Source organism: Pygocentrus nattereri, chromosome 2, assembly GCF_015220715.1.
Source record: "Pygocentrus nattereri isolate fPygNat1 chromosome 2, fPygNat1.pri, whole genome shotgun sequence".
NCBI classification, from domain to species: Eukaryota; Metazoa; Chordata; class Actinopteri; order Characiformes; family Serrasalmidae; genus Pygocentrus; species Pygocentrus nattereri.
Window position 1 is genome coordinate 21992776 of NC_051212.1, and position 23999 is coordinate 22016774.

The following is a 23999-nucleotide window of genomic DNA, read 5'->3' on the forward strand; positions in this document are numbered from 1 at the left end:
CCACTCAGGCATTAGCAGGAACTTCACACCTTCTCCACTGATTTTAAGTACATAGTAAACAAGCATTCCGTATGTTTCTTATGACCGTATATTTTTTTGGAAATTTTGGAAATATATTTTTTTGGTATTTTAAATGGATTTAAAATACCATTTTAAAAGTATTCTCCTAAAATGTTTAAAGGTAACCATGTTCTTAATACTCCCTTCACAAAATGTAACTTCGACAGAATGCACATACTTCATTTTTGTATTCTGAATGCTTATTCTCTATTAGAAGCAGTAAATGCTTGAGATGTCTGGTTCCCATCACCACCACTGTGAACAATGTTGACACAGTAAGTTTGCCTAAAATGGAGCATTTCGCCCAAAACCACTCTGAATGTCTTTGTTCACAACTGAACAATTTTATTACACAGACATTTTTAAAGACAGTTGGACTTCCCCTTTAAGATCAAGAACAGCAGTGAAAGGGAGTGATGTGTAAAGGAACACACTGTTAATGATTAATTGACTAGTACAGACAGAATGATGCTGATCTTTCAACTTAGGAAGAAGGTGATTTACAAGGCAGTTACAACACCATCAACTGTTATGATGATGATGATGGTGGTGTTTTAAAAACTGCCTGTGTGTGCTCAGGTCTGGGGGGAAGGAAAAAGCTACGTCATTTAGAAACAATCCAGAATCTCGCAATCAGTTCGATAATGTGCCATGTCTTTATAAGTGAGCGAAGTTATGGGAGAATAGACCTCCCGTGGCATCCTCACTGTGTTGGTGTGTCCGCATATTTGAAGCTCTATTTAAAAGCCACTGAATGGACGGGAATTTCCAACAATGGCGACCTGGACACAGTTGAGTGAGCATCTCTCTCTCTGCGCCCCAGGATCCGATGCTGCCTCGCACAAAGCCCCCCTTTCACCCTGCCTGTATTCCCATACACCACGTGGAGGACGGATGGAGGGAAAAGCCATTTTTAATTAGATGTATAATACTCACCATGTCGCTACAACCATCCTGACTAATTTGTACCCCCTGTCAGGCTGAAGCAGCTCTCTGATGTGAGTTCACATCAAAGTTATGAGGAGTCTTCACAAAAGTTTCATCCTACAAACCACAACAGACCACAATGCATTACTAATACACTATACACTAATGAATGTACTAATACACTACACTAAAGAGTGCACTACGAATTAATACACTACTAATACACCACACTACACTAATGAATGCACTACTAATACACTGCACTAATGAATGCACTACTAATACACTACACTACACTAATGAATGTGCTACTAATACACTACACCAAGGAATGCACTACTAATACACTACACTAAGGAATGTGCTATTCATATACTAAACTACACAAATGAATGTGCTACTCATACACTACACTACACTAAGGAATGCACTACTAATACACTACACTAAGGAATGCACTATTAATCAACTACACTACACTAATAGATGCACTACTAATACACTACACTAATAAATGCACTATTAATACATCACACTACACTAATGAATACACTACTAATCTACTAATCCACTACAATACACTAAGGAATGCACTATTAATAAAATACCCTACGCTAATAAATGCACTACTAATACACTACATTGTACTAATGCGAATGCACAATTAATGCACAACACTACACTAAGGAATGCACTACTAATACACTACACTAAGGAATGCACTACTAATACACTACACCAAAGAATGCACTAATACACTACACTAAGGAATGCACTACTAATACACTACACCAAAGAATGCACTAATACACTACACTAATGAATGCACTACTAATACACTACACTAGTGAATGCACTATTAATAAACTACACTACACTAATGAATGCACTACTAATACACTACATTACACTACAGAATGCACTACTAATACACTACACTGCACTACAGAATGCACTACTAATACACTACACTAATGAATGCACTACTAATACACTACATTACACTAATGAATGCACTATTAATAAACTACACTAAACTAATGAATGCACTACTAATAAAGTTAAGTGATACTTTTTTAATCCCACAAACGGGGAAATTCCACCTCCGCATTTAACCCATCCGTGCAGTGAAACACCATATACACACTAGTGAATACACACACACACTAGGGGGCAGTGAGCCTACTTGCCTGGAGCGATGGGCAGCCCTATGCTCGGGGAGCAATTAGGGGTTTGGTGTCTTGCTCAAGGACACCTCAGTCATGTGCTGTTGGCACTGGGGATTGAACCCGCGACCTTCCGGTCACAGGGCCAGTTCTCTAACCTCCAGCCCACAACCGCCCCCAAATTACACTCTAATTTGGGAGCATACACTACAAAATACACTACATTACACTAATGAATGCACTATTAATAAACTGCACTACACTAATGAATGTAACTAATACACTACTCTAAGGAATGCACTACTAACACACCACACTACACTAATGAATTTACTACTTGGGACACTGGGAAAATTGGGATGCAGAGCAAAATGTAAATAAAAACAAAATGCAATGATATGCAAATCATTTCAACCCTATATTTAAATGAAAATGCAAAATCATATCAAATGTTGAAATTGAGAAATGTTATTTTTTTAAAAAATGATGCCCATTTTGAATTTGATGCCACCAACATGTTCCAAAAACGGGAGGGGGCGGGAGCATGTTTACCACTGTGTTTCAATGGTGCCTTCACAGATGTTCACCTCACCAGTGCCATGAGTACTAATGCACAGAAGTCTTTCTGAGCCCATGAAGTGATTTCCACTACAGAATCTTTCCTGTTTTTAATGCAGTGCAGCCTGAGGGCTCAAAGATCGTGCTTAGCAAATACTGGTTTTTGGCCTTGTCCCTGGCATACAGAGGTTTCTACATATTCCCTGAATCCTTTAATGTTATTATGTTGATGATGAAAAGCAAAGGTTCTTGGCTATTTTATACTGAGAAACCTTATTCTTATGCAGTCTTTCACAGAGCCGTGTACCACTCCTCATCTGTACTTCTGAAAGCCTCAGCCTCTCCGGGATGCTCATTTTATACCCAATCATGTTACTGACCTGTTGCCAGTCAACCAGGTGTTTCTTTAGCATTACACAACCTTACCAGCCTTTTGTTGCCCCCGTCCCAACTTTCTTGTAACGTGTTGGCGCAGCTGCCTACGAACACACTAACTAATCAAAGACGTTGAACATTAATATCTACCTGCAGAGATCTTTCGGCTCTCATGAGTGCGGTGTACTAAACGGTGGAGTGAACTTCTTCATTAATCTTGTTAGAAGAGGGGAACCATTGCCGTTAAGTGTGCACAGGTGTAAATCATTAGTGATCAGCCGCCCTGCTCGACAGCACCACAAACTTTATTTCATGATGGCTTGGGCTGAATCTCAAACGGCTCCCTACTCCCTATGTACTACACTACGTAGGTCTTAACTCCTGCACCCAAATAGCACATATTATGTCTAGCAAAGAGCCATTTGAGCTCATTGTTCCTTACAGGACATACAGACCACTATGTTTGTGTCAAGTCCACAATTCATAACACACCTGGTGCACTATGTAGGGAGTAAGAACCATTTGGCACTCAGCCATAGTGTTTGAGGGCTTGCAGCAGCTACTAAGCCCCTCTGCTTGACCTGTCGACTTACATATCGCATCCGGAGCTGAGAGTGCAGGTCTCAGAGAGCTGGTCTGCAGCTCTGCAGTTACAGACCCTCCTCGCTTTCCACGCTGTTCTGTGAGCTCTGTGAATCAAGAGTGCACGTGTCCCGCCAGTGTTATGTTCAGCCAATCACAGAGCAGATAATCATAATAAGGCCCCGCCTACATTCTATTTCTATTAAAATTAGCCAACTGACTAACCTGGACAGTTTCACTACGAGCTAACTTGACAACGTCAGGTAAAGGTTAAAATAACTAAACCGGAGTATTTTGCTGAATGGTCCATCTGTATGCAAGTACCAAACGTAACATATGTACAATAAATTATTTTGTTCGCCTTTAGTGACTTTTTTCTGTTAACACACTGACTAACGTTAAGCCAGCTAGCCGACTAGCTAACGCGAACATAGCTACAATTTACAAGCCAAGACGGCGCAAAACAAACAGTCCAGCTGGCCTTGGCTTCGTGGACAATTCTTGAAAACGTGTCTCATTTTAAACTATTTCACTTCTCTCTGTTTTAGCCATGTCCGTGTGCGACTACAGTTTACTCTGTAATTTCCCGAAGTGCCGAGCCAAGCTGAGCGGGTTCGCCTGGACGACGGCCTGTTCTCACATCTTCTGTGATCAGCACGGCTCTGGAGAGTTCAGCCGGACCCCTGCCATCTGCCCTGCTTGTTCCTCTGCGCTGTCTGGCAAATTGGACATTGTACGCACAGAGCTTTCTCCCTCTGAGCAGTACAAGACGATGGTTTTAGTCGGATTACGGCCTGAGACAGTTCTGGATATCAGTCATCGAGCGCTGGCGTTTTGGACCTATCAGGTTTGCCCTGTCTCCAAATTCATGATACCCTTTAACTGCTGCACTTGCTACATTCATGCAGGCTACTCATATCACCTATTGAGTCACTGACCATGTGATACACTTAACGTGCTTCAGGTAAACCAAGAAAGGCTGCTGATGGAGTACAGCTTGTCTCGGGCTGAGATACAAGTCGCGCAGATGGAGACGGTGATGGCGCAGCAGAACCAGACCAGAGAGCTCGAGATGAATGCCCTGAGAGAGGAGATTATATCACTAAACAAGGTTTTTATGATTCATTCAGTAATCCTTTGGACACAGTGGAGCACGTTTTACCTGTGTTAGCTATCCTGGAGTTCATTGCCCTGAGGTCATGGCTTATGCTGTGCACATCACTAGACAGTATGGGCATTATCATTTCTACTCAGATGTGACTTCTTCTGAATCACCATACACACTAAACAGTAATTTTAAGGGATGCACTAATAGGGGCATTGTGGGCTGGTGCTGATACTGATACCAATGATGTTGATCATTATTTTTTTATGCAATTATCTGCTGATACCAGTAAGACTCTACAAATTCTTTAATTTTCTCACTTCCTCTGAAGAATTCATGTACATGTTGGTTTTGTGCCAGTTCACAAATCTATCCCCCTCACCTTATTTTACTGTTCGTTTTCCTAGTCTTGATTTAGTTCTTAACTATTTATGCTTTTTAAATGCTGGATCCTCCTCCTGAATATTCTCTCACTGTGTCCAGAGGGTGGAGGAGTATAAGTGCAAGTACAGTGAAGTTTCAGAGCTTCTGACAAAGAAAAATAGACAGTACCAAAAGCTTCAAGGGCTGTTTGAGGCATTGCGGTTGCGGACCATGTCGCCTGTTGAAAGAGATGGACTGCACCATGCCTCCCAGGCTTTCACCACAGGTCAGTTATTAGCTTTGGTAAGTGAAAGGAAGTGGGTCAGAAGAAGAGTAGGAGATGGGGAGATAATGATTTATTATTACATCAGTAGTGTTACAGCTGTTACTTCTACATAGTCATCCTTTTAAACTATGACAAGAACAAAGTTTAGAAAGTGCTTGACACAGCCTAGACCATTTTGCCATAGAGTAGGGCAGTGGTTCCCAGCCCTAGTCTTGGATTACCCCCACCCTGCACATTTTAGTGTTTGTCCTGCTCCCAATACAACTGATCAGTTTAACATGGGTCAATTTACTTGCTTCTTCTAGGGTTGGTTAGACAGCACTCTCTTCAAAGCAGTCCTCCTTTTCTGGCTGTGAGACCAGAGGTTGATAGGCTGTTCTCTTTAGAACCAGAGAGCTTCAAAAGTTTTTTCCAGTTTAACTCTCCACCAAGAGAGAAAGGTCATTCCTTCATCAAGAAACACTAACTGTGGTGCATTAATGTATGTTTTGGAATTTTCTGTAGTTTTTCCATGTATTATTTTGTAATTCAGTTACAACCTTATACTATGTATTCTTCTTCCATTTTATTCTATTCAGTGTTCTTTGCCTTACCTGGCACTTACAGGTAACAGTTGTTAGAACTAGAAGTGTCACTGAAACATAGGCTGCTAAAGCTTGTGTAAAAGCAGTGCATCTCTTTACCAAGGACATGCAAACATTTCAGTCACTGTAAATTGAATGTTTTCTTATGCAAAGGTAATTTTTTCAGTAGTGTTGCAAGAAAATTTTGTGCTAGTTGTGAATGTCAAAAGTATGCAGATTCACAAGGTACACTTGGACATGTCATTGGTCATATTGAGAAAAATAACAATTTGACAAGTATTTTAGGAGCACCATTTGAGGAGTTTTATTTTCTGGACCTCAGGTTTGAAATAGGCAGCAGCAGAATGTTTACAAAAATGCTCACCAACTTTAATGAGTACAAAAACAAAAAATATGTACAGACAATTCGACTAATAAACAGTACACACTATATACAGGCAAAATGAAAAGACAAAAACCCCTCAGATTCTAACTCCATATTGCTCTTTGTTTGCACTCACTCTTTTATTCAGTATGTGGTTTGTAACTGACAGAAGTTGCTGTTTGGCTTTGCATTGCTTGTCTCTTTCCATTGACAATGAGCAGCAGAGGAGAGTCCACACGTATACTCCGGAAATTGTAGGTCTGTGTAGAGAAGGTCTGAGTAAGTTTGTAATCCTTTTCAAGTGTTTATTAATATTATGTAAACTGTACCACATTAAATTGGTAAGTGAATTAATGCACCTACCTTATCATTGTGTGTTATACTATGCCGTTTGACTTGTGGTTCTGGAATGACTACTGTGTCTCCTATTAAGACGCCCCAGCCATCTGATATGTTATAAACCATCACCACACAACATGTTTCCTCGCCATCCACCATCCCAAATGTACTGAGGTGAGAGAAGAGGAAAATCACATACAAATAAAACATGAAAGGTTTCTCTAAGAAACCATGCAAGTACAGCAAAAACTAATACTATCTTAAAATAATCAAAATAAATGCAGCTTATCTTAATAGAATCAATGCTGTGCTAATGAATCTAAGAAATAAAATTATTTTTGGGTTCACTCACAAGGCCATTCGACCCTCTGTGGCCAGGCTGAAGACTACTTTTCCAAGGGCTGCAGCACCTGCATTGTGGCCATGCGTAAGATCTGAGAAAGAGCAGGGTACCAGGCTTCCTATGCGGCCTGTGGGGGAGCGAAACTCAGGAGAGGCACATGGACCCAAAGCAGACACGCTCAGAGAGGACAGCATATTACGCAAGCGCCGTGCTTTCACTTTCCCCTGAAAGAGAGAAACACACATACACCTCAAGCTACAGTTTATATGTAATAGAGCCAGTTCTAACCTCCCAACGTGCATCGTGTCACTACTGTTTATGGCACTCTACTGCCATCTACTGGTGGGAGCGCTGGCTTTAATTTGTCAAGTCAAGAGGCTTTTATTGTCATTCAATCTATGTACAAGTTCACAGTGGAGTGAAATTCTGTTCTTCCAGGAACAAGTTTCAATAACTAACAAAAAGGACAAAGTCGAACGTGCAGACATAGTGTGCAAACAAAAAAGTTAAAATAGACACATGATAATAAATACAATAAGTTAGACATTAGACACAGTAAACAGGACAGTGCAGCACCAACACAGCACTCATTTCTGGACATGGGTAGTGAGAATAAGGTGCAGAGATTTCCATATACCCATAAGCATTCAGCCCTCACACCTGTAGAAGGAAATCAAGTTTAAGGTGCAAGTCAGTTATTTTTCTTACATCAGGATTTAGTGGGTTTTCTCTTCATGCACAAGAGCAGTTCTCTCAAGTGAGTGAGTGCAGATGTTAGAACTATAACAGAATAGGTGTTGTTACAGCCACTACAGAAGTAAAGTGCTCAAAGAAAATCAATTCAGTATATTTATATTATGTTTGACCCAGGCAAGCTTTACAACCAGGACACAAAAATATTAGTATGTTAAAATGAACATGATTAGTGCAAAGGGACTTTGGAACACTGGCAAACAGTTTTTTGACAGTAAAGTACAATAACAAGCACTGCATCAGCTAAGCAACATTTAAATATTTAATTACAACCCCAATTCCAATGAAGTTGGGACGTTGTGTAAAAAAAAAACAGAATACGATGATTTGCAAATCCTTTTCAACCTATATTCAATTGAATACACTTCAAAGACAAGATTATTTAATGCTCAAACGGATAAACTTAGTTTTTTGCACTCATTTTTCACTCATTTTGAATTTGATGCCTGCAACACGTTCCAAAGAAGTTGGGACAGGGGCATGTTTACCACTGTGTTACATCACCTTTCCTTTAACAACACTCAATAAGCGTTTGGGAACTGAGGACACTCATTATTGAAACTTTGTAGGTGGAATTCTTTCCCATTCTTGCTTGATGTACAACGTCAGTCTTCGTTGACGTATTTTGCGCTTCATAATGTGCCACAAATTTTCAATGGGAGACAGATCTGGACTGCAGGCAGGCCAGTCTAGTACCTGCACTCTTTTACTACGAAGCCACACTGTTGTAACACGTGCAGAATGTGGCTTGGCATTGTCTTGCAGGGATGTCCCTGAAAAAGACGTTGCTTGGATGGCAGCATTTGTTGCTCCAAAACCTGTATGTACCTTTCAGCATTAATGGTGCCTTCACAGATGTGCAAGTTACCCATGCCATGGGCACTAACACACCCCCACACCATCAGAGATGCTGGCTTTTGAACTTTGCACTGATAACAATCCGGACAGTCCTTTTCCTCTTTGGCCCGGAGGACACGACGTCCATGATTTCCAAAAACTATTTGAAATGTGGACTCGTCAGACCACAGGACACTTTTCCACTTTGTGTCAGTCCATCTCAGATGAAGCCGGCGGCGTTTCTGGGTGTTGTTGATATATGGCTTTCACTTTGCATGTCAGAGTTTTAACTTGCACTTGTAGATGGAGCGACGAACTGTGTTCACTGACAATGGTTTTCTGAAGTGTTCCTGAGCCCATGTGGTAATATCCGTTACAGAATGATGTGGGTTTTTAATGCAGTGCCGCCTGAGGGATCGAAGGTCACGGGCATTCAATGTTGGTTTTCTGCCTTGCCGCTTACTTGCAGAGATTTCTCCAGATACTCTAAATCTTTTGATGATATTATGGACTGTAGATGATGAAATCCCTAAATTCCTTGCAGTTGCACGTTGAGAAACGTTGTTCTTAAACTGTTGGACTATTTGCTCACGCAGTTGTTCACAAAGTAGTGAACCTCGCCCATCCTTGCTTGTGAACGACTGAGCCTTTCAGGGATGCTCCCTTTATATCCAGTCATGACACCTGTTTCCAATTAACCTGTTCACCTGTGGAATGTTCCAAACAGGTGTTTTTTTGAGCATTCCTCAACTTTCCCAGTCTTTTGCTGCCCCTGTCCCAACTTCTTTGGAACGTGTTACAGGCATCAAATTCAAAATGAGTGAATATTGGCAAAAAACAATAAAGTTTATCCATTTGAACATTAAATATCTTGTCTTTGTAGTGTATTCAATTGAATATAGGCTGAAAAGGATTTGCAAATCATCGTATTATGTTTTATGTTTTACACAACGTCCCAACTTCATTGGAATTGGGGTTGTAATTTAATATCTAGATATCATCATGTATCTTATTTTTTTTTGTGCTATAAGAATGCGACCAGAAGCACACAGCCTGAATCTGTTAAACTACTTTAAAAAAGGTTGTGTCCTTACATTTTACATATCATAATAAATAAGTGTTTACCTCACCTTATTCTCTATTAAACTAGTGACTTGATTCAGATAGTCCAGCAACTGCTTCTCTCTCTCTGGAGGCTCTTCCCAGCCAGGGTCAAGAGCAGCAGCCCGACTGTACCCAGCCAAAGCTGAACTGAACATCTCCTCGTACTGGAAGAGCTAAAGTGGCAAAGATGGAAATGAAAAAGTTGAAAAGGGAAAAAAAAAAAAAAAAAAAAAAAAAAAAAAAGCACCTTAAGTATAATGCTAGTTTGCTTAGATTTACTATTAAAAGGGGAAAAACAAACTTGCTCTAGCCTACTAAAAAATGATCACAGCAAATGATATATGCCTTATATATGATATATAATATACATCATATATCGTATGAAATATATATATGCCTCTTGCAGTAGGCATATGGTAATTATGATTAAGTGGTTATTGGTACAAATTAGACAGCTACAAGATGGATTATTTCTGTATAACCTGTATATTGCTCATATAGTTTAGTTAAAAAAAAGACAAGGCAGAAATGACAGGTATGAAGGTAAAGTGAGAGAACAACTGACACATTACCGTGGACCTATTGAAGTGTAGATCAGCATTCAAAGCTGATGCTTTGTCAATTTTCTCCTGTAGCATACAAGAAACAAACTCATTTGTAAGCATAACCAGCGGGAAAAAATGTTGAATGTCTTTTGGGTTCAACTACTGTGTGTGTATGTGTTCACTTACAGCTTGTGAATAGGCACTAAGAGCTTGCTGAGACATCTGAGGATTCTGTCCACTGGAGAAGAACAGGGAGATGTAGGCATTCCCTAAGATGTCTGTCCAAGAAGTGGTTAATTTTAATTAATTTCAGTGTATTTTCTTAAGATTACTGCTTGATATATTTTATACTCAAGCTGTCTAATACTCTGCTTCATGCTAAAGCCACACCACTGCCAAATCATATCAAGACAGTCCTGTTCCAGATAAATGAATCCAGGAAGTTAAATCATTATACATATTCTAGTGCAGCGCTGCCTGGTCAAGGGTCAGTGCAGCAGCACGTTTTCCTTATAACAAAGCAAAAGCACACCTGACTCTACTTGTTTCATCAAGTGGTCTTACTCTTTACATAATCGATCAGGTGTGCTCATGCATGGTTGGAACGAAAACCTATAGCCATGCTGACCCTTTCTGGTTAGGACATCTGTTCTAGTGTTTCCCAACTCCAGTCTTTAAGGCGCTGCCCTGCACCGGTTTCTGTTTTCCCACTGTAAGACTCTTCTGCTGAGAGGCCTGTAGGACTAGAGTTGGGAAACTGGTACGTACTAAAGAGCACAGGAAAACCATGTTTTAGAAATGTTTCATAGTTACAGTACAAACACCTCTAATATTAAAGCATGATAAACTCACACCAGGACGTTCCGTCTGTGACGTCAAGCTGCACAGCCTGTCTGGCCAGGTCCACACTTTCCATGATACGTTTGCCTTGGTCTTGAGCGCCTCCTTCTGGCGGAAGCTGCCTCAGCACCATGGAGAGATTCCTCAAAGACACCTTGTTCTTGGACTAAAGGAAGTGATTACAAAGACAGCAATCATGACTTCAAACTGTGTTATCACAGGACACTGTCATTTTAATCCTGAAGAGTATCACATCACAAATACCAAACAAAAGATTTCTTCATTTCTGGGGTCTAGATTTTTTTTTTCAATATTATTTTACTATATTGTACCTGTTGTAGAGCCCCTGTGAAGCAGGTCTTTGCAGCAATCAAGTCTCCTTTCTTCCAGTACTGCTCACCTAGTGTGTTCCACCCTTCTACCAAACCTGGCTCCAACTTTACTGCCCGAGAGAGACTTTCTTCTGCTGCCCGACTGAACTGTGGAGTTATGTTCAGACACCGGCCCCGCAGGAGCAGGTATTGGGCACTGTGTTTGTAGAGCTCTGCCAAAGAAAATATGAGGATAATTATGTGTTTGAAATAAGATGTGCAGGATATGGAGTAAATATGCATTTACTAAACATTAGTTAATATAGATTAATCCCTCATCTTTCAGTGTTAACATACCACTGCCACAAAATATATGCACATTATATACACCATAGTCCAGAAAGTCTATAGACATTGTCCAGAGTGAAATCAGGTATATTAAAAAGGAGTTTTTCTTCCTTTTTACTGGAATAACCGCTTCTACTTTTCTAGGACGAGTTTGCATTAGATGGTGGAACACTGCTGTGAGGAGTTGATTACTTTCTGACACAAGAGCAATGAGGTTAGGTACTGATGTTGAATATATAGTTCTGGACATAAACACCAGTCCAACTCATCCTACAGGTACTGAGAACACTTTGAACCCCTCTAGCCAACACTGGTTGACTTTAGACTCATGCGGATGTTCCAGAGCATCCCGTTTTATTGGCAATGCTTTCCCCTGGAGATTGTTAGTCGTATTCACTAATTAGAAAAGGTGTCTGGCTACGTTGACATTTAGTCTACGTTGTGTCCCTGTTCGCAAAGCTTTGCCTATTCAAAGCTTAAGCTTCGTCACAAACTCACCCTCCTTCTCCTCCAGCCTCTTCAGTGTCTTGTTCATCTCCTCGGTAACATCATTCTGTTTTCTACTGGCATCCTCCACGCTGTGCGTTTCAAAATAGTGATCCCTAAAGTGATACAGTCCATCCACGAGTTCCTGTGAGACAACACAAAGATCTGCCTCTTCTGAACGATTTCCTGATCAAATCTCATCACGCAAGACTGAAATACGCCACACAGATACAAATTTAGTGTGTTTAAGGGATCTAAAGCGCACCTTTAACCTAAATCGGACAGACCTGACGTGTCTGACATTTCACAGCCAACCTTCACATTCACCACATCACAGCTAGCAGTGCATTCGTTGTTATAGTGACAGACGGTCGGTCGGCTAGCTAGCGAGGTTAGCTAGCTAAGCAGCAGCTGAGTATGCAGCAAATCAGCTCGATTTCCCATTAATAAAATACATGACATTGAACGACACACCGATAATCTGCTTACTGTGCTAATATGATAAACAGCCTGTACCTTTAAAACTTCCAAATCATCTTTGTCTGCTGTTTTCTGCTCACCATCGTTGTCAACTTCAGCCATTTTTAGGTGGTATGTGCAGAAACACAACACGGAGTCTCCGCCTGCTGGTTAGGAGGTTAACATACAGAACAGGCACGTTCAGGACTGGGAAGGATCACAGAAACGTGGACTGCGATTTATGTAAAATAACGTGACAGTCATTTTCTTGGAATTTGTAACCAGACCTGCGTGTAACTGGGGACTAGTCCTCAGAAACCTATTTCTATGATCCGCCTCCGCGGGGTCCAACCTGAGCCCACTGAAGGGGAGTCCGGCCACTTCCCATTTCTTCCGTTATAGAAACACATGAATGACAAACGCCAGAGGGCGCCCGCGAGCGAGTCCTCAATGAATGGGGGTGAATGGAGCTAAACGGCTAAAAATGAAAAGTTCAAATAGTTTCTCACCAATTATCCAGGACCTTACTTTAATTTTAGAAAATAGAGGGGTGTATTTCAGTTAAAAAAGACAAGGACAACTTATCTGTACAGCTTCCTTTTTAAAGAAAAGGGGGGTTTGGACAGTAGGGCCCTGGCGTTACTGCTACCGAGGGCTGAATAGTTGGCATTGGTGATACTTAGTGCTGATTGGTTGCCATTACTGCTACTTAGTGCTGATTGGTTGCCATTACTGCTACTTAGTACTGATTGGTTGCCATTACTGCTACTTAGTGCTGATTGGTTGGCATATTGGTATTACTGAGTGGCTCTTCTCTTCTTTACACGCTCTCTGGTCCAACCAGACCTGTTTAGGGAAGTTAAATTGCTCATGCGCACAAGTCACATGCTGTCATGAGACGTTTAGCTGAAACACAATTGTAGTGGCTTTGATGACAAAATGAAGGGTTTGTTTCTGTTTCTCGGGTTATTGTGTGTGTCAGTCTCCAGAAATGATGCCCAGGAACGGCTCCAAGTGTTCGTCATTCCTCACAGTCATATGGATGTCGGCTGGGTGTACACGGTTCAGGTAAGTTACTCCTTGAGAGTGATTCCTGCAGACGTTCTCGTTGTCTAACGGGGCTGATGAGAGCGTGGTGTGTCTGTAGGAGAGCATGCACGCCTATGCCAGCAACGTGTACACCACTGTCGTTGAGGAGCTTTCACGGGTGAAGGATCGCAAATTCATCGCAGTTGAGCAGGAGTTCTTCCGACTTTGGTGGGACACCACAGCATCACAGTGGCACAAGAAACAGGTGAGTACTAGACCTCCAGCTGTGCAGGTTAACACTAGGTACGTTGTTAATATGGATACACTGCTGTTCCCATTTTTAATAACTGAGGCCTGCTTCTGTGTCAGGTGAGACAGCTGCTGCAGGAGGGACGTCTGGAGTTCATTATTGGTGGTCAGGTGATGCATGACGAAGCAGTGACAGATATTGATGACGCTATCCTCCAGCTGACAGGTTTGTGTGTTGGGCCCAGTCCAAATAGCCATTCTAAGCCCTGTGGTCGTCCTCAAAGTCTGCACTTTGGTGAGGTCAACAACTTGCGAACATGGAGGACAAGAAACCTCTGTCCCATTATATAGCCTTAACAGATGCCTAAGCTGGCGGTTGTCCTCCATACCTGAGGCAACAATATGCAGACCTGCAGGCCAAATAACAAATTAACATGCATGTCACCAAGAATGTCCACTGGACTGTAGTGCTCTGATTCTGCCAAAAAGCCAAAAGAGAGATCATACCATGCCTGTGAACATGCAGACTTCCAGAAAGGCCACTCGGAATGCAGGCATGATAAGAGAAACTAAATGGGACAGGCTAATGCATCGCACAGTACAGTTATCTAATTAGTGCATTTTACCTCAGACCTTTTTTTATCCATCATCTTGGTTAGATAACTGTTAACAAAACCATACACTCTGATTTGGCCTAGCTTGTATTTTAAGTCAGAGGCTGCATTGATTGCAGTAATCACCAAAGGCTGCACTAAGAGTGCGTAGAGGATGCTTGTGAGCTCCCCTTTGAATGCAGAAATGAGAAAAGAAATGAGCTACAGCCTCATGGCAGAAGTCAGGACTGCAGGATTGCAAGTGGGACAGGACTTTGTATGTGTCGCATTTTACTTGAATATTTTATCACATGAAAAAAAATATTAGTCTATGGCCTTCAACACATGCTCTCTCTCTTTCTCTCCTCCTCCCTCCTTATTTCTCCCATCCACTGTGTCTCTACGTTAGAGGGACATGGCTTCCTGTATGAAACATTTGGGGTCAGGCCTCATTTCTCTTGGCATGTTGACCCATTTGGTGCCTCTGCTACCACTCCAGTCCTTTTCGCTCTGGCTGGATTTGATGCTCATCTCATCTCCCGCATTGACTATGATCTCAAAGATGACATGCAGAAGAATAAGGTTGTTTTCCTTTTTTTAATAATTATACTAAAGTGTAGCCAGTATGTACTATAGATGTGAAGATGCTGCTAACTATGCAGAAACGGTGTAATATTATAACTGTGCTAATGTTTATCTAGAAACTGCAGTTTGTTTGGAGAGGATCTTCTTCTTTGGGGAGGACCCAGGACATTTTCACACACACTATGGACCAATACAGTTATTGCACACCATCCTACCTCCCCTTCTCAAACAGGTTACCTGCTCATACTCAAAACCTCTGTTACCAGCTGCAGCCTGTCTTCTGTATTCAAACAGTATTGAAAAAACAAATATTGTTTGAATTATTGTGTTTATACACATCACAAATTTTACACATAAAGCTGTAAGTTCGTAACCCTTTCTGACCTATAGGTCAGGGTTTTATTGGAATGGAGTAGCCATGTTTCCAGACCCCCCTAAAGATGGAGTTTACCCTAACATGAGCCTTCCGGTCACAAAGGACACTTTGGAGCCTTATGCCCAGACCATGGTGAAAAACATCAAACAAAGGGCCCAGTGGTTCCAGACCAACCATGTTCTCTGGCCTTGGGTCAGTTCATTTTCATGTTGTTACCAACAAAAAAACATATTGTTACTGTACTTAATTCCTCCTATAATTTGTTCCTGTACCCACCTAGCTGTACATGATTTTTTTTAAATAATTTTGTTTTATAGGGCTGTGATAAGCAGTTCTACAATGCCTCAGTACAGTTCACAAATATGGATGTGTTGATGAACTACATTAATAAGCACAGTGAGGAGTTTGGAGTGACAGTTCAGTATGCCACGCTCAAAGACTATTTCCAAGCTGTTCACCAATCAAATCTGTCGTGGGAGGTGAGGGGAAGCCAAGACTTCCTCCCTTATTCCACTGGTAGGTTATTCTCAAATCTTCTTCATATTCCAAACCAGGTGTGTCCAATTTTATCAACAAAAGGATCAAAGGGGTTAAAGCAAGTGATAAAGTACTGTAGGTCACCAGCAGCTTCCAAAACTCCTAATATTTAGGCTCACACACTGTTTGAAACAACATATTCACAATCCTACGAAAATAAATCTCACATCCTGTAATGAAACTATTAAACTAAATGTTTACTATTACATGAGCCATGTAATAATAATAATAATATTATTATTATTATTATTATTATTATTATTATTATTATTATCCATGATAAATGCAATTTAATGTAGGATATCTTTTCAGCAGGTTACGTCTGTTTTGCGTTTTACCTTCATTGCTTGCAGAACCATTCCAGGCATGGACAGGGTTCTATGCCTCCAGAAATGTTCTAAAAGGAGTTGCAAGAAGAGCCAGTTCCCTTCTCCATTCTGCAGAGTCTTTGTTTGTTCGATACCGGATCAGGTACCCGGATGGCCCTGTCCAGAAAGAATGGGCCCTGGATAAGCTTAAGGCCCTCAGATGGGCTGTCTCTGAGGTACCTGATGTAAAATGTATTAGAATGCATAGTTACAGATAATATGGGGCATAGAGTACATTGTTACTTACTTATTACCTATTCCTCACCAAACCAGGTTCAGCACCATGATGGTATCACAGGTACAGAGTCACCCAAAGTAGCTGATATGTACATGGATCACCTCACACAAAGTATGATGAGCGTAGAAGAGCTTCTGGCAGCCATGTTTCTTCTCCCTCAGGACCTTGCCATTTCTAGTGCCAACACAGAAAGCAAAGGTGAGTCATATTTGTAGATCAGGGCTTAGTAGTCAATATGCAATTAGATGTAAGTTGATATGAGTAAAGTTATCATAGCTATATAATCATATTTATCAGAACATGGTGGGTTAAAAGTTTTGCAACCATTAACATCAAACTTTTTTCTAAAATAATATAGAATTGTTTTTCTGTGACATAGAGCCATCAAGTGACCTTGAGCAGCACATCATTGTGTACAACCCACTTGCTTGGAATATAACAACGTACATCAATGTTTCTGTAAAATACCCAATGGCACTTGTGTCCGATGATAACGGGTTAGCAGTCCCAGCTCAGGTAACTCATTCATTATGAAAGTATGAATAAACACAGGATTGAATCCTTTTTATGTTTTAACTTTTTGACACATGATTTATCTTTTTGTTACAGACTGGAATTATCTATTTATCCAGCAAACTATGTTGGCTACTTTTTACACTTGCTTGCTCATCAGTTTGTTGCGTAGTCCTGTGGAATAGTGGTGTTTGACTGTGTCCATCGTGTTCCTTAGATCCAGCCCTCAGCAGAGTCGGTAGCTGACTACGACCTTTTCATTGTGGTGGAACTGGGTGGCCTTCAATACAGAAAATACCTCATCCAGTTTCCACAGTCAAAGTGTAACAAGGGTTCTAGCTGTGGGCTGACTCATGCAGCCAGAGTGGTGACGTTTGAGACTCGGAACGTTAGCAAATGGAAGAAGACAGGTAGAAGACTTTTGCCTGTGCTAAATGAATGCTACAAGCTGCTGTTTGACCAGGAGACTAACCTGCTACACAGTATTACAGATAGGTTGGCTCATCTTTTTCATTTATGCTTTACTTCAGTTTTCCCTTTGGTGTAATGAGATTGTGGGATCGGGAGCAATGTTTGTTTGTTTGTTTGTTTTATTTATTTATTTATTTATTTATTTATTTATTTATTTATTTATTTGGGTACTTCAAATAATGATGTATGGACAGTGTGATATCAGGCCCACGTATAAAAAACATCTCCGTGAACTGCTAAATCTTGCAGCACATCTTTCCAGCCCATGTAACAGCGCTCATCACAGGGATGGATATTCTGACAGATTTTAATACAACTGACAGATCAGCGCCTCTGGTCAGATGTGTTTTTTCCCTCAGCACTCAACTTGTTCTTATTAATAGGAATTAATTATTGACATTCTTTAATTAACTGGCTGAAAAAGTGTAGTTGGTGTAAAGCACAATTCTACAATGAAAATTACATTCCAGTTTTTCACCATCTGTTCCAGGTTTGAAAAGAGAAAAGTTAGGATTCGCCAAGACTTCTGGGAGTATGAGGCCAATGGAGATGTGCACACTGGGCCCATCTCTGACAACTACATCTTCACAGCCAATGAGTTGGCAGTTCTTGCTTACAAATCTGTTGCAATGCAGATAATTCCTGGAAAAATCATTTCTGAGGTCCGCCAGTATTTTTACAGGTAAAAAAATAGAACAATTATATTTGACTGTGATATCATAGCGTTCAGATAATTCACATCTAAATCAACTACTGGTCATAAGCTCTCTTTACTAGGTAGCTGCATTAGCCTCATAGCTTCAGTGCAAAACTAAAAGAACTTTCAGGCACAAAACACATCTGCTGGTCTTTAGGATAATGGAAACATGTTTGGAATTTAGATTTTTCCAAACAACATGTGCACACGCCTGCACAAATACAGGTGTTCCATTTCAGATAAATTTTGTGGTTATAGATGGTCAAATGTGCTGATGGCAGTTGAAATTTTGGGTTGAAAAATTTGCACAAACAATGTAAATCTGCTGTAACCTCTCTACAGGGAGGAATCGGATAAGAACTACACCTACTCCATGATCACCCGGGTTCCAGTGGGCTTCAAAGACAGGATACTGTGTCAGAGGCTGGATCAGAGCTATGGGATGGGTCCCTTAGTGGTGAACAAAGAAGCTGTACTCAGAACCACCACTAGTCTGAGCAACAATAGGACGATATACACGGACAACAATGGCTACCAGATGCTGAAGAGGGAGTACAAGCAGTATATCAACAATTCAGTATCTCGAGTAAGAATGACAACAGATGTCCATATGAGACTGAAGATAATCAGTCCAGCTTGTCTAGTGGATTTTATCTGTTAACTGGGATCTGTTTGTGTATGTGGGGACGCAGAACTACTACCCAATGGTACGAGAAGCCTACATTGAAGATGACTCCAGCAGACTGGCCCTGCTCAGTGAGAGAGCACATGGAGTGGCTAGTCTTGGCCAGGGCCAGATGGAGGTGCACAAAATATCTTTATTGCAAAATGACTCATATTTCTAATAATCCACTTTTTGGCAGGTCGAGGTGTATTGGTGTACTCACTGCCTGGTTCTCACAGGTGATGCTTCATAGGCGGCTGTGGAACAACCAAGAGTGGAATCTGGGCTATAACCTGACCCTGAACGACTCCTCTGTGGTACAGCCAGTTCTATGGATGATGTTGGGCTCTCCTGCTGCCATGGCAACCCTCAGTCAGCAGGGGGCACTATATCTACAACACAGACCTGTGGTCCTGCCCATTGATAAGCCTCGTGAGTTAGCATGCTTGTGTAAATATTATATATTATTTGGAAATGAAAGAATACTTATGGTTTATGCGTTGTATAATTATATTCCAACTTTCGGTCCTTTGCAATACAGTGATTAGTGATATTATATTGCCCAAAAAATCCTTTTTTTCCTCATTTTGTTTGTGACCGACATAAAATGAATTATTAGAATGATAAAAGGAAATATAGCTGTGAATAACAGTACATTGTGTGCTAACAGTGTCGTATTCTAATTCTTTCTTCTGTGACAGAGAGACCATGGATTGTACGAGAGAGGTGGGATGGCCCCACTGTCCAGCCTGTGGTTTTGCCTCCAAATCTTCACTTGCAGTATCTCAGTATCCCTGGATGGTGCTATGGCCCAAGTCACGTCCAGCACCTCCAGAACCTCAACTTGGGTAGGCAGCTCTTCCACAACGATTAAGTAATACTAGGCCTTTTTGCATGAGTGTACAATTAGCATGAACCTGTTAAACAATCCTTTTTTTTCCTGCTGTGATACAAGACTGTGGTTACAAACATTACAAGCTAACATATGCTCATGGGTTACTTTTCTCAGTTATGTGTTGTCTGATTATTGCTTGTAGTAACAGGTTAGTCCTTATTTCTTGTACAGGGGGAGAAGGTAAGCCTGAAAAAGACTTTGACCGGGTCCTCTTAAGGATTACTCACTTGTTTGAAGAAGGAGAGGACCCTGTCCTGGCCAAACCCACCACCATCAACCTGAAGGTAAACCTATGTATAAGATTACTTTAATGTAGTCAGCTGTGTATTTCTTAAATACATCTGTGGTTATATATTGTGGTAGATAAAATGGGAAACTTTATATTTGTGAATATAATTTTATATAAATTAACTTGAAGAATAGCTTCAGTCTGTGTCCTGGTATTTTACTGATTTGACAGTTTCAGATTTAAGCCATAAGGTGTTTGGTGTAATCCAAAGATGCATCTTTTTTTATTTTTTCAGTTTTTATTTTTCATTAAGGCAGTGTTTTAACAGGAGACTATATTTTCATGATTTTTCCATAGACAGAATATAATCTTCATTGAATTCTTTCTGCTAATTACAGGAAGTCATGCAGGGCTTAGGTGAAGTGAAGACTGTGCAGGAACGCTCCCTCACAGGAACCTGGGATATCTCAGACCTCCAGAGATGGAACTGGAGGACTACAGAGAATACAGGTATGATAATCTTCTAGCCCTTCATCAGTGGTCAGTTTCTGAACACTGGGAGACTGCTGGCTAGATATTTTTGGCAGCAGACTGTTCTCAACTCAGCGGTGCTATTAGTAGGCTGGTGTCCAGCACAGTTTGGGAGCTCCTTGATTCAGACATACCCACTAAAACTGGGAGTTAAATCAGGTGTGTTTGAGCAAGAAAAGAATGACTGATTTATAATGGACACTTCCATTTATCCAATAAAGGTGGTATTAATCTATATAGCACGGAGATTTCTTGTATGTGTAAAACTTACTACCAACAACATTAAAGTGTTCAATAAAATGTTTTGTAACAAAATGCAGTGCACCTGTGTGGTAGGTATACCTAAAAATATAGCCACTGACTGTTTATTCAGGGTAGTAGTGTGAACTTATGTACATGTTCTACTTTGAGTTTGATAATAAATATTTAGTGAATTGATTTGAAAGAAACCTTGAAAGATCAGTGGATTTATTTGTGTGTGTGTGTGTGTGTGTGTGTGTGTGTGTGTGTGTGTGTGTGTGTGTGTGTGTGTGTGTGTTACAGAGAACTCCAGCTCCTTCACACATGTAACCACGGACTTCAGTGTAACCATCTCACCAAAACAGATCAGAACCTTCTTCATTTACTTTAAATAGATCAAGTTGTGTTTGTGGTTAAGTGTTGTAATTTTTTTTTTGTTTGTTTTTTTTTTCCTCTGAATTGAGACACATCATTTTGTTAATGTTTGCACCACTTTTTAGAGAACAGTGGTTTCAGAAAGCCTTAAGGAGGAATTCCTTTTTCCATTTTCACAAATTCAGTCGTTAAGATGTGGTTTGATCTGAAATGCACCATTGTACAGAAACTTGTTCAGAATTGTTTGCAGCGAGGATGATGGGGGAAAAGTGTATAATGCATCTAAAAGCTACCTCACAAAAAGCTATTACCTGAACTGGTTACAGATATTCTGCCTGATGCTGCAGACATTGGTTTGCCATAGTTTTTACCTCAAATTTTCCCCGCAGCTGTATTTAAACTCTTCATGTTGGCAAGATTCACACGGGGTACTGTATGACAAAACACAACCCCATGAAACTTACTTTTCAGTTGGTGTACATTCACTGCTCATTTTGGGTAGTTAATAAAATGGCTGTATTAGTGTTTGACTCCTGGTTCCTGTCACCACTTTTATAAACAAATGCAAAGTGGTAGGTTTCTCTACAATATACCATTTTGCATTAAATCACAGTGAATGACTTTGTTTACGTCTCAAGAATTAAATTATACAGAAATTTGGAAGAATCGATAGAATACTCCTTTACATATGTGCAAAATAATTTGCTAAATCTAAGCAGGTGACATTTACTGATTTAAAAAAAAATGGCAACATGGCATGTATAGCCTCTTCTGTCTTCTGAGAAGACTATGCAGAATGATTTTTCTTATTGTGACAATCATGTAAAAATCAGGTAAATATGAGATTTACATTTTAAAATGTTGAAATGCATTGATTATTTTTGTGCAGTCTTGTACCGTGCTAGCTTTTGTATATCAGTATACAATAAAATGATTGTGTTGGATTAACTGAAAAGTGTATAACTACTTTAATTGTAAGTTGTCATTTCAAACTTCAAAACTACATGGTAACAACATAACAGCTGCAGTACCTTTTGAAGCTGGGAGTGCGGTGCCTCCCAAGAGCTGCATTGCATGGCCACATTTGCCAAGTTTCTTGTTGCACTGCGGCTCATGATAGACGTCACACTATCTTACATCATCCATGTTCCTGTATCTTGGGGCCAACTTTATTTTACTTATTCTCAACATCTGACAAAGAGAGTGTGGAGACAAAGCATCCATTGGATTGTACAAACTCTGTTTTCAAGTTGAAATATAATCTGAAGCATGTTTTTATATATTGTGGTTTTCCCCTTGGCAATTTTTTCTTTTTTTTCATATTTTTCTAAATCTGTCTATCAAGACAATGTACAACCCCATTTCCAAAAAAAATCCAGTGTTCAAAAAAACTGTGTTTCCCAGCTCACACTAACTTGAGGGTACTCAAGTTATGGTGATATACAGACATGTGCCTGCCAACAGCTTCAAGACCTTTTAGACTCAATACTTCCGACTGTACACCGTATCAAAAAGTAGGTTTCTGTTTGTCTAATGAGCGCTTACCGGTCATATGCCCTCTTACATCAGTACTTTATGAAAACAATAGAAATGATCAAACTTATTACATTGAATATATCCCCCTTCAAGTGCCGAGAGCTTAAAGTGAACTATCAGCTTATAGCTACGGTGCACCAGTGACCTGGAATAAATTACAGGAATCTTTAATATTCTGATAAAAAAGGACAGATGTGAGGAAGGTGAAAGCCATTCTAACATCATACTTATTACTAATTCTTACTTATTTCATCTACTTATCAATCACAATACCACAAGGCCTTTGATGGATTTTAATTCACATATATTTAAACATTTCAAATCTGAAATATGTTACCATATAATATAAATAATATTTTCCTGTCTGACATGTAGCCAATAAAGTAAACTCATAATTACACATCTATTTTTTAGTTTTTTTTATGTTTATTTCAGTAGGCACCAGGTCTAAGCAACTGTGAAGGAGTGCTTTTGTGACATGTTCTTTTCAATGCAAAGGGCTGGAGCTTGTCTCTAATTTTATACACTGTATCTAATTTTATATATTCTCCTAAGACCCATGATATTTCTAAACTCTAAACTAGACTGCTGGGAACTGAAAAGCCTCTCTCTTATTTTGGTCAGTGTGTATTCATTAAAGGAATAAAGCACAGTCCAAAGAAGGAACTGGGTAATAAATAGTACAGAATGTCTATATAACATAGGAAGCATCACAGAAAAAAAATATTATTATTTGACTTTTTTTTAATGCATTACAAATTACTACAATTAATGATTCTGCTTCTTTAGCTTAGCACTGGCATTATGTGTAAAATTGCTCAAACACCAGAAGACAATATTAACCCAGATGGTTTTCCATAAATACATCCCTGAAACTTCTCTCAACCCTCTCAAACTGCATCTAGGTCTCCATTTAAGTCAGCAGACCTGTCAGTGTAGTGTAGGACACAGAATGACTTACTTTCAGCTACAGAAATTAACAAAACCTCACCACTACAGACATTTCAGGCAACACAAAGGCTGCACAGGACTGATGTTGGATCAGGAATTATGACTGTCATTTCCATAAAAACAATTCTAGATCAACAATCCTACTCCTGAGACAGAGAGGTCACCCGCAACATTTACTCTGTGATGA

General features: G+C 40.1%; 3 protein-coding genes across 7 annotated transcripts; 2 read left to right on the forward strand and 1 right to left on the reverse strand.

The window, feature by feature from the left end:
* Positions 1-3854: 3854 nt before the first annotated feature.
* Positions 3855-5888, forward strand: LOC108428548 (E3 ubiquitin-protein ligase CCNB1IP1). Its single transcript, XM_017699607.2, has 5 exons — positions 3855-3931; positions 4217-4515; positions 4633-4779; positions 5257-5422; positions 5728-5888. Exons 2-5 carry the CDS (start codon positions 4219-4221, stop codon positions 5886-5888), a joined length of 771 nt encoding a protein of 256 aa, XP_017555096.1. The 5' UTR covers positions 3855-3931; positions 4217-4218.
* Positions 5889-6285: 397 nt separating this feature from the next.
* ttc5 (tetratricopeptide repeat domain 5) lies at positions 6286-13155 on the reverse strand. Of its 5 annotated transcripts, none has more exons than XM_017699606.2 (11): positions 13023-13155; positions 12837-12899; positions 12289-12421; positions 11464-11675; positions 11144-11297; positions 10478-10569; positions 10319-10375; positions 9773-9919; positions 7062-7276; positions 6734-6878; positions 6286-6630 (listed from the first exon to the last, which is right to left on the reverse strand). In XM_017699606.2, exons 2-11 carry the CDS (start codon positions 12837-12839, stop codon positions 6511-6513), a joined length of 1278 nt encoding a protein of 425 aa, XP_017555095.1. In that variant the 5' UTR covers positions 12840-12899; positions 13023-13155; the 3' UTR covers positions 6286-6510. The 5 variants fall into 5 exon arrangements, with proteins under 5 accessions (XP_017555095.1, XP_017555091.1, XP_017555092.1 ...); XM_017699602.2 differs by having other exon boundaries at positions 12793-12899; positions 13023-13152; XM_017699603.2 differs by having other exon boundaries at positions 12793-12902; positions 13023-13152.
* Positions 13156-13544: 389 nt separating this feature from the next.
* man2b2 (mannosidase, alpha, class 2B, member 2) lies at positions 13545-22280 on the forward strand. Its single transcript, XM_017699601.2, has 19 exons — positions 13545-13803; positions 13883-14029; positions 14134-14239; positions 15016-15188; positions 15308-15423; positions 15582-15759; positions 15885-16083; positions 16458-16648; positions 16746-16908; positions 17090-17226; positions 17441-17718; positions 18185-18376; positions 18734-18977; positions 19084-19194; positions 19295-19487; positions 19757-19903; positions 20122-20234; positions 20578-20689; positions 21254-22280. Exons 1-19 carry the CDS (start codon positions 13675-13677, stop codon positions 21343-21345), a joined length of 3021 nt encoding a protein of 1006 aa, XP_017555090.1. The 5' UTR covers positions 13545-13674; the 3' UTR covers positions 21346-22280.
* Positions 22281-23999: the final 1719 nt, after the last annotated feature.